This window comes from Eleutherodactylus coqui, chromosome 5 (genome assembly GCF_035609145.1).
Source record: "Eleutherodactylus coqui strain aEleCoq1 chromosome 5, aEleCoq1.hap1, whole genome shotgun sequence".
Classification (NCBI taxonomy): Eukaryota; Metazoa; Chordata; class Amphibia; order Anura; family Eleutherodactylidae; genus Eleutherodactylus; species Eleutherodactylus coqui.
In genome coordinates, this window is record NC_089841.1 from 175,602,818 (window position 1) to 175,614,080 (window position 11,263).

An 11,263-nucleotide genomic window follows, 5' to 3' on the forward strand; every position below is an offset into this window, starting at 1 on the left:
ATGGAGAAGCATGTGGGGCTGGTGCTGTGGCTCTCCTGGGTTACTTACCTTGCAGGTCAAGATGGTAAGTGGCTCTGTGTAATAAAGGTCACAGCTGTCAGTATTTTAAGGGTTTGTGGTTAATATATTTATTGATGCAAAACTCCAGTAATTTACAAGTAAATGTATTTACACTTTTTTTTGTAAAAATGTTCATGGTTTTTACTACATCCAAACTCCCGCACTTGAGGTTCCACAAGATCCCACTCTTAATGTCAGCGATGTATATGGTCACAAAACCTATCAAGGACACCAAAATGCTGTGCTAGCTTTAGGCCTCTGGGAGGGGGGCATATATTGTATTTCAGCCGCACTTCAGTAGCAGTGAGTGATTCCAGCGATCTCATTGGTTGTTGGGTACACCTCAACTCCCTCCCCAACAGCGGACAACACAGTAGAACTGTAACACTGGTAGGCGCTGCAGGGTGCCACCGACCCTCCAACTGGCCTGCTAGTGCTTATTTAACAGGCTGTGGGGCTTTGGGAGGTAGCACTCGTAAACGCCCCCCGTGGGTCTCGTGAACTAGCACTCATCCGCATCTCCAAAGGAGGGCTGTGTACCCAACAACCAATGTGGTTGCTGGACTCGCTCATGGCTACTGAAGTGCGGCCTAAATACAATATATGTGGGGGTAAGGGGGGGGGGTGTTATGTGCGGTCTATTATCACCTATGGGGCTACACAGACTGATGCCTTCACATAGACCAATAGTCTATGTGGAAAACTAATCTCTGGTCTGTCCATATCCATGGATGAGAAATAGGCCATGTTAATACATGTCGGTGTAAATCGGACAGCACGTGGATAGGTGTTATATGCTTCTTGATGTAAGTTGTACCTGCATGCGCCCAGCTGATGCCACCATGTGAGTAGTCCCCCAAGTCTATTGTAACTAGTACATTGGTAGCTTGGTGAGGTTATTGTGAACCCTGCACTGGTGCCAAGGAGCTTCAAGCTATGCCTCTGAACAGGTAGTGCTGGAGCTTTTAGGAACTGCCTGTTATAGCTAATTCAAGTCAGTCTAGGCTAAATGAGTTTGTGCACTTTTAGAATAACCACTACTCAAACTAAGGGCCTGTTCACATGGCCGTATGCATACAATGCTGCAGAGACCACGTACGGGCTGCAAATGGCATGATCACGGACATGCGCAGTGTTTCCTTCCCCCTCTGTTCACAGCAGGGATGCGTATGGAAATGCTTCCCATATAAAATACATGTGTAGGGACAGCATATTATATACTGCCTATACTAGGGCTGCATATGATATGCAGAGAAATGAAGCATACTGTGGTTTTATCTCTCCTGTGTATCGATGGTGTGCATGGAAGAGTGGAAGTCCACTGACTCCATTTACTGCATGTTGTGCAGGGGAAATGCGTGTGCATGGTGCACCTGTGTGAATGAGCCCTAATTTCCAGGCTGGCATTCCTTGTGATTCTGTCCCTGGTGCCTTGGGCTAGCAGTGGAGTTGCTGTTCATTGGTTTTAATGATATCCTTAATTGACCTCTACTGATATCCAGCTTATTGTAGTAGCATTACTAATTAATACTGAAGTGCTATTTTTGCTTCCTTTCAGCTCCCCAGAATACAGTGTTTTATCAGTGCAACAGAACGTCTATAAGTGTGGCTGTGAAAAGCGATCCCTTGAAGAACAGAATGTTGCTGGACCCTAGAAGCCTGAGCTTGGGCAAATGTCCTGTGTCCAGTACCACCGCACTACAAGGCTTCTTGGTGTTTGAGTACAAGCTCTATGACTGCGGCTTCTCCAGAATGGTAACTTTGATAATCCATCTCACTATGGAAAGTCTGTATTTGAAGGAAAAAGTTGAGTCTCTTCAAGATGGTCAAATATTCACTAGTCTAGAAGTGCAGCATCTCTCTGCTGGCCACATGGGATAAGTGAATAATGCTTGATGGAGCTGATGTTGCCAGAGCGAGGGGGACATAAACTAAACACGACTTGAAACTTATTGTAACCCCCTTCACAAACCAAGTAGTGAGAACCAGGAACACTGGGGAAAGAATACTTGTGTTGTATAGAAGCAAAGCCTAACTTTCATAAGAGCAGCATAACAATTAGGCCGCCTGCACACGGGCGGAAAGGCGGGATTTCCCAGGGGATTTCCGCCGCTCAAAGCCTGCATAGGAGTGCATTACAATACGCACTCCTATGCAGACGGCTGCGGTTTGGCCGTGCAAAATGTTGCGCGGCAAACAAACCGCGGCATGTCCTATTTTTGTGCGGGGCTCCCCGCACAGATGCGTCACTCACCCGGCCGCCGGCTCCGGTCTGCGCATGCGCCGGCTACCCGGCAGCCGGCACACGAAAGAGCCGGGGCTGCCGGGCGCGGGTGAGTACGCAGTCGTCTCTGCAGGCGCTCAGGTCGGGTCCCGCAGCGAGAATTCTCGCCGCCGGATCCGACCCGCTCGTCTGCAGGCGGCCTTAGTTGCGTTGCATAAGTGAGGTTAACTTTATAAAGGGTTGTCCAGAACTTTGTTAACCCAAAACACTCCTTACTCGTGTTTTTTTTGTTTTTGTTTTTTTTTTGTTTTTTGTTCTTCAAGTTACATATGTAATAGGGTTTTGGCAAATGTCTAACCATTTTGACTCCTGTAACTCCTATGGGTCACAATGCAGAGTAAGCTACAGAATGCAACTTGCTAGCCAATCAGACTAGCTTTTTGATGGCTCTGTCTCGGCACCCCTCTCTTGAATAGTCCGCTAAACTGATTCATGAAGCTGTGATTTGATCATAAATTGACCTCCCTCTTTATATAGGCTTCAGCTCTGTGCACTGTTTCTCTTGGTTCTGGCTCCATCTAGTGGCACAAATGGCACACAGTACACTTTATTTTTATTTTTTTTGAAACAGTACATTTCTTAATGTTTCAACTTGCTGCGTGTTACATTTTGACACATTTAGAACAATTAGAGTTTTGCCAACTGCTTAATGCATCCCTTATTGCTCACTTCCTTCCTCCACAGGTCTTTGGCAATCTTGTGAAGTTCTTTACAGACTTAGTTTACAGGCCTGATGCTGCAGCTGTAAATGTGTTTCCTCAGCCCTTTAGAAAGCAAATAATCTGCTTATCAAACATGTGAGTAATTCAAAAACCTCCTAAAATTGTTTAATTTTCACCAGTGTTTCTGTATATGCCCCCACCCATCAGTGCGTAGTTGCGGTATAGCCCCATTTGAATACCCTCCTTGTAGGACAGTTAAACTCAGGTCTATCCAGAAGCACGCACTTTGGGAAGCACTACATATGAAAAATACAAGGCTTGTTGGCACACTCAAAGGCTTGCTACAGTCTGACTTCAATGAGGCTGGGGAAGGGCAATGGCTTTCAAGCAGGGACGGAATCTATCTTTTGAGGATTTTCATAGGAGTTAGAATCTGATAGATTTTTCTGACACAATGTATTTTGGCTGCTGTTTTGCACTCGTAATACAGAAGTGACTCCTAGCTTAACCACAGGTCTCCTGACCTGAACTTTAAGCGTGATGGGAATATATGATGCTTTGACTTTGGGGGCAAAAAAGGGCGATGGGGGGGGGGGGGGGTCAGGCGGAGATGCACTTCCATATTACATAGGCCAAAATGAAGTGGTGTCGCCACCCTAAATCTGATAGAAATTGGAGTATGAGCCTTGGAGTTCTGCTAGGCATTTGCATGCAGATCTCAATGTGGCTCATGTCAGTGGGACAGACTTGGATCTTGAAACTATCAAGAACTGATATCGCAAATACTCCCCATTGGATTTTTATATTGGTATAACTTTTGGGTGCTAATACGGTGCAGATAATGGCACAGAATCCATGCCAGAATGATCCCATATGGTTGGTGTTTGATGGGAGTCGGTGTTTCATACTTAAAAGGGTGGAAAAAACTTAGATGCTGAACTTGTACTTGTTGCTGTAGATCACCTGCTGCCAAGATGCTGTTTTGAGTTCAGTAATTTTGAAACTGACACCAAGCCAAACACCCCTCCGAATTGATAGTTAACCTATTGGTTTGTGTAGACAGTTATGTCAGTGACTTGACTGTACATCAGGGTCATTCTCGGTTAAAGTGAGTGGACAGAGGCGCTGTGTCCATGCAGTCAATGGCAGGAGCCTAGCTGGTATTGGAGACCTCTGATCCTGTACACTTAACCCATAAGTGCTGCAGTCAACAGTGACAGGTGGTTGTATGGAGTAAGGAGGCTCCCTCTGTCTTTTTGGCTGCTGCCCCCAGCCTGTAATTAACATATGCCTAATGGGTTGTGAGTATTCTGATTCACCACTACCAATGCTGACATACTGCATACATCGAAACAATATAGGCGATCAGAAGACTGCATTGTGAAAACCCCGTGTGTTGATGAAATATACCACATCTAGAGGACCTACAGATGTTCTAACTGAAATGTCTACATAGTCACCTGATAAGAAATGACAAGTGCTGCAGTCACTATTCATCTGTCAATAATTCTTACTAACTACCTGTACTCTTCCTAGATCAATGATCCCTACACCTATTGAAACTACAGTGGTGGTGCAAGAATCTGGAGCAGGGCATCTTGACTTCTCATTTCAAATCATGAATGGTAAATCTTACACATTAATGATTCCTTAGAACATGAAAGGCCACTCCAGTAAAAAATAATTCCCATTCACTATGTAACTAGGCCTGCAGTATATAGAAAACCAAGGCAATGCAAACTGCTTTATATTAAAATTCCTGGACTCCCTTTTCACTCGGGTCATAGTAACTACCTGGGAATTGTGCGTGACAGGGAGAAACTCATCGCTTGCTTCACTGTTGGAGGCTCCTGTCACACTTATCACAGTTCAGCCTTCCTTGACCATATACTTATGGTCTTTTAGCTTATTTAAGAGACTATAGAGGGTAATCAGTGTTCTCAGTAGGTAGACTGTAATGGCTCTAGCTGGCCATGTGACACTGTGCATAGGATCGCTAGCACAGCATGGAGGAAGAGAAAGCGGGGATAAATGCCAACGTCAAGCTGATGTGTATCAGACAGGAGTCTATGCTGCATTGGAGCAAGTTCAATATGCATAGAAGTCCATAGTGTGATAATTGGGTAAGGGACAAAGTTCTGCAGCACTCAGAGCTTACATGCCTTCTTCTTTAATCTGAGGGTGTGCTACAGTTTGGAGTAACCTTATCAAGGTGAAATGGCTAGTGTGGTGAAGGATTCCTCATGTTGCATACTTGTAAGATAACAGGCAGCTCCTGTCTTCTGGGTATGCCTTTAACCCCTTAAGAACATGGTCTCCTTTGACCATAACATAGTAACATAGTAACATAGTATGTAAGGCCGAATGAAGACATTGTCCATCTAGTCCAGCCTGTCTATCCTACTGTGTTGATCCAGAGGAAGGCAAAAAACCCCAAGGCCAGAAGTCAATTAGCCCTTTTGGGGAAAAAATTCCTTCCCGACTCCCTAATGGCAATCAGACTGTTCCCTGGATCAACCCCTAATAGTTCCTACCTGCCTATATACCAGGATTGACACTTAAACTAAAATTTATATCCTGTAATATCCTTCTCCAGAAAGACATCAAGTCCCCTTTTAAACTTCTCTATGGATTTTGCCATCACCACTTCCTCCGGTAGAGAGTTCCACAGTCTAACTGCTCTTACAGTAAAGAACCCCTTTCTGTGTTGGTGATGAAACCTACTTTCCTCTAATCGTAGCGGATGTCCTCTTGTTACCGTCGTGGTCCTGGGTGTAAACAGATCTCGGGAGAGATCCATGTGTTGTCCCCTCATGTACTTATACATGGTTATTTGGTCGCCTCTTAACCTTCTTTTTTCTAGAGTAAATAGTCCCAATTTGGATAGCCGCTCTGGGTATTCCAGTCCCGTCATTCCATGTATTAGTTTAGTCGCTCTTCTTTGAACCCCCTCAAGCACTGTGACATCTTTCCTGAGCACCGGTGTCCAGAATTGTACGCAGTATTCCATGTGAGGTCTGACAAGTGCCTTATATAATGGAAGGATAATGTTCTCGTCCTTCGCCCCTATACCTCTTTTGATGCACCCCAAGACTTTATTTGCCTTTGCAGCGGCTGACTGGCATTGGTTACTCCAGTTTAGTCTATTATCCACTAATACCCCCAGATCCTTTTCCATATCACTTTTCCCTAGTGGTACCCCATTAAGTGAATATTTGTGACATCCGTTCCTCTTGCCCATGTGCATAGTCTTACATTTTTCAACATTGAACTTCATTTGCCATTTTTCTGCCCAAGCCCCCAGCTTATCCAGGTCTGTTTGTAGCCGCACATTGTCCTCCGTTGCATTAATTATATTGTATAATTTTGTGTCATCTGCAAATATTGATATTTTGCTGTGCAGCCCCTCTATCAGGTCATTGATAAATATGTTGAACAGAGTGGGGCCTAATACTGAACCCTGTGGCACCCCGCTAGCGACTGTGGTCCAATCAGAGTACGAACCATTTATTACCACCCTCTGCTTTCTATCGTTGAGCCAATTTTTTTACCCACTTACACACGTTTTCGCCCAGTCCGAGCTGCCTCATTTTGTATATTAGCCTATTATGTGGCACGGTGTCAAAGGCTTTAGAGAAGTCCAGATATACAAGATCAATAGATTCTCCCTGGTCCAGCTTAGAGCTTACTTCATCGTAGAAACTGATCAGATTTGTCTGACATGAGCGACCCTTCATGAATCCATGTTGGTGAGGAGTTATTCCCTTAATCTCCTTGAGGTACTTAAGGACATGATGTAAGTGGGGGGGATTTCCCCTTCCACTTTTTATCACTTCTATGATCCCATAGAGACAGGAAAGCTTCTTGCAGTTGCCACCAACTAGTTGGAAGTACTGATATTATGAAGAGCTTGATTCATACTGACCCTCCCATCAGCAGGATGCAACACAAATCTGGATCCACCTGCCCAATTTTTGTGCTTCTGCCCACTGGCTTTTCACTTCTCTTCTGCAGCAATGTAACTGGCCATCTGCTATTACAGCCCATTAATGCTAAAGAATAGAGATGAGCGAGCATACTCGTCCGAGCTTGATGCTTGTTCGAGTATTAGGGTGCTCGAGATGCTCGTTACTCGAGACGAGCACCACGCGATACTCGTCTCGATTAAACGAGCACTGACCATTGAATTCGATGGAGCCGGCAATACAGCCGACTCCATTGAAAGCAATGGGCTGCCTGCGTACGCGGGATGAATTGTCGGGAAGGACTTAAATATATAAGCCCTTCCCTGCAATTCATCTAGAAATGTGTAAAAATAAAAAATATATATATACTTACCTTGTCCCGGCAGAACGATGTTAGCCCATTGAATTTAATGGAGCCGCAATACAGCCGACTCCATTGAAAGCAATGGGCTGCCGGCGATCGCGGGATGAATTGTCGGGAAAGGGTTAAATATATAAGCCCTTCCCTGCAATTCATCCAGAAATGTGTAAAAATAAAAAAATATATATATATACTCACCTGGTGCCCGCAGACGGAGTTCAGCGTGGCAGGCTGCAGTTCTCCTGAACTGCTCTGAACAGCTGTTAGTAGTATTCAGCAGCCGGGGATTTTAAATCCCCGGCTGCTGAATACTACTAACAGCTGTTCAGAGCAGTTCAGGAGAACTGCAGCCTGCCACGCTGAACTCCGTCTGCGGGCACCAGGTGAGTATATATATATATATTTTTTTATTTTTACACATTTCTGGATGAATTGCAGGGAAGGGCTTATATATTTAACCCTTTCCCGACAATTCATCCCGCAATCGCCGGCAGCCCATTGCTTTCAATGGAGTCGGCTGTATTGACGGCTCCATTGAATTCAATGGGCTAACATCGTTCTTCTCTGCCACAGCTGTTACAGCTGTGGCAGAGAACGATCGTTATTCTGACAGTGGGGGGGGGGGTTTCACTCTTGCCGCTATTGTGGCTTAATAGTGGGACCTGGGAACTTGAGATACAGCCCAAAATGTAGCTCCTCGCCTGCCCTATTTGTTTCTGTGTCGTTTCCATCACTTTCTTGTGTTTTGCAGATTTTCACAAATGAAAACCTTAGCGAGCATCGGCGATATACAAAAATGCTCGAGTCACCCATTGACTTCAATGGGGTTCGTTACTCGAAACGAACTCTCGAGCATCACTGAAAGTTCGACTCGAGTAACGAGCACCCGAGCATTTTGGTGCTCGCTCATCTCTACTAAAGAACTATGAGCTGTACTTGGCACAGATGACTGCACCATCTGTTCAGAACACTTCTTGACATTCTCATCTGACACTTTTAATTGACAAGCTGTCCACAGGGTCCTCCCACTTTTTTTTTTTTCCCTCCTAATGTGGACTGACACTGATCCATGAACTTGCTTACCTGTTATGTGGACTCTGGGGTAACATGTCCAACTTCTATACAAAGGCAGGTGTCTCTAAAGTGGCCTTCAGTGTTATGCAAGCTTTGTTCACACTTCAATACTGATCATAGATTGGGCTGGTACTGGTGTATCTTGTCAACACCAGAAGTATGGGTGGAGGGAAAGGGTAGCTAGTTTGACAGCCAGGTGACACCCACAGGTGGTGGTTGGGTGATGGAGGCTGTGAGTGTAGCCAATGGGCTGGCAGGCTTTTGCGACTCCGCTTCTGACCCATTGCCCACAGCAGTGAGTGTTCCCTTTATGCCGCTGCTCTCACTGGCAAGGCAGCTGTGACTTCCCTGGAGCAGCACTCCCAGCGTGCCCTCCTACCTGTTGTCGTTACGCCTCAAGCTGCCCTGTAATGTTCCCTGGTGACCTCTCCCCTCCTGGCTGCTGTAGGAGTCAACCTGCCAGCTCCAAATAAGTAGTAACAATGCATCCACCATCCCCTTCCGTTTTCTGGACATCAGGGTTGGTTTGGACGTGATAAACTTATTAGCCAGCTTCTTGCTGCATCCGAACTTCCTTGCACTATAATGTTTTTGTTTTTGTTTTTTCCCCCTCAATCTAGATGACTTTTCAGCGCCTTCAGATATAAAAGAATTCTTTCTTGGCTCTTTAATCTTCTTGGCGATTTCTGTAGAAACAGCAAACCATATGCCTCTGCAGCTCTTTGTGGATGAAGCCATTGTGGCTCCAACTAACAACCTTAGTGATTCAGAAAAGCACTATGTCTTAATCAACAACCATGGGTGAGTTTTTTTTTATTTATATTCATATATTAGGAATGTCCACTGTTTGACAACTTGAGAATTATGCAGAAGAGCGCCACATTCCTGATCAACTAATTGTTGATCGGTGCCTGTTACACAGCCTGATTCTTGCACATTGTGAGAGGCTGGAGACTCCATGACTACAGTTGCATCAGATTGTACAGCCACAGCATGTGATAGTCACCCTTCTATTGCAATCGTAACAACTGCCTTTCCATCGTTCTCTGATTGGATCTAAAGAGGTAGAGCCAGGATCAATCAGTGCTGACTGGCATCTCTGCAGTAGAAACAAAGGCCAGGAAAGTGACAATGCTGTGGAGAACCCTTTTTATTGGACACGGGTGGAACCTCTCATGGCTTCAGGTCGCAAAACTATCCATCTAATCACTTGCATATCTGCCTGAAATAAGCCCCGTTTAGACACTTAGATTATCGCTCTAAATTCGTTAGAACGATAAAAGTGAGCGATGGTTTTGCTTTAAAGACGGATGTTTTTTCCTAATGAAAATCATTGGAAAATGTCAGGCTTTCCAGTCATTGTGTAGTGTTTGCATTGAAAACTCCCCTAAAATCACTGAACGATGTCATTTTGACCAACAAAAAGCAAACAGCCGAGCGATGGATTTTAAGCGGACTGAAAGACGACGATGGGTGAATCTAACAAAAACTGCATGGCAGGCGTAAGATGGTCAACAATTATTGCTTAAATGATGGCTTTTGAGTGAATTTCAAGTGATAATCATTGTTTCGAAGGCCCTCTGTCCATGGCCATGATGGAATATCACCAGCAATGTTCACCGCAGGGGACGAGAGGAGCGCTGAGGTCTCAGAGGTGAGCCTATCTGACAGGTGGGCTCACCACAGAGAATCGCAGCATGCCATGAGTTGAGTCCCATGAGCAAAGGATCGCTATAATTCTCCGCTCGTGGTCAGGGCACTGCACTTTCCATAGCAACGCTATGGAAAGCATGCACTGATTTACTTGCAGCTGCAAGTAACGCAATGCACAATCACCTGTGGACAGGAGCCCTTAATCAGCCTGAACTGTATGCTATCTTCGCAGAACTCCTAGGTCCTTGTGTAACTACACTTTAAGAAGATTATTGGATAATAGTACTTGTACTTTAGTGTCATAGGAGCCCTGTGTTTAATATCATGTACAATGACACCAAATATTGCAGCCCAATCCTAATCTCCAATTGCCATTAGATGGTATATTAGCTAAAGCCTGCTATTTTTCTGTTGACCCTTGTTTTGGCATTGCATTACAAACATTTTTTTTTTTAAACACACTGGTTTATACCACTTGATGATGAGATATAGCTTGGGAGAGTATGGCCACCATAGTCCAACACTTATACAGAAGTTCTCAAACTGGTATAGTTTATACAAGAAATCTAATCTAGTTGATAGCTGGCTTAGACTTCATTATGGGCACATGGGCAATGCCAAGATGCATCTAATATAGGGGGCATGCTCTTCTTGGACTTAATAAACTGACAATTCCAACGTTTTCAGTTTAAACCAGATGCTATACAGTGTAAGTCTTCTAGAGATTACCCTGATATGCAAATGTAGCCTACAGACTTCTGTAGAAGTTTGCTACTTCAATGTACTTCCTTTGCAAGGCTGAGATTACAAATAACATGACTTCTTCCAGATGTCTTGTAGATGGTAAAGTAGCTTCCTCAAGGTTTGTGGAGCCTCTTCAGCTGGATACCATAAGGCTTACTTTCCCAGCTATGAAATTTGTAGGCAACGATGAGGCAAGTATGAACACCTTGTGAGAAACCAGTAAACTGTTAGTGACTACTAGTATAAACTTTTTTTTTTTCCACCCCTCTCTGTGCAGGTTTACCTTCACTTTAAGCTAATTGTCTGGGATCCTAAAACTGCAAATGGATTGAAAGCCTGTTCCTATCTGAGGGAGATTAACAGGTGAGTCATTGGAAAAGTTATTCTTCAATTACAGAATGAAGCCTTATGTCAAATCCACTCTACTACCTCCTGGTAGCAGTTTTATTAGGGGTCCCTG

The 11,263-nt window shown here is 44.5% G+C and overlaps 1 protein-coding gene across 1 annotated transcript in view; it reads left to right on the plus strand.

Moving 5' to 3' along the window:
• Window positions 1-11,263, plus strand: part of LOC136628882 (zona pellucida sperm-binding protein 3-like) — a 15,041-nt gene continuing 3,778 nt past the window's right edge. The window contains exons 1-7 of the mRNA XM_066604975.1: window positions 1-64; window positions 1,619-1,815; window positions 3,029-3,141; window positions 4,543-4,631; window positions 9,027-9,207; window positions 10,889-10,994; window positions 11,081-11,166. Of these exons, the coding sequence (XP_066461072.1) occupies window positions 1-64; window positions 1,619-1,815; window positions 3,029-3,141; window positions 4,543-4,631; window positions 9,027-9,207; window positions 10,889-10,994; window positions 11,081-11,166 (836 nt within the window). The remainder of the gene's footprint in view (window positions 65-1,618; window positions 1,816-3,028; window positions 3,142-4,542; window positions 4,632-9,026; window positions 9,208-10,888; window positions 10,995-11,080; window positions 11,167-11,263) is intronic.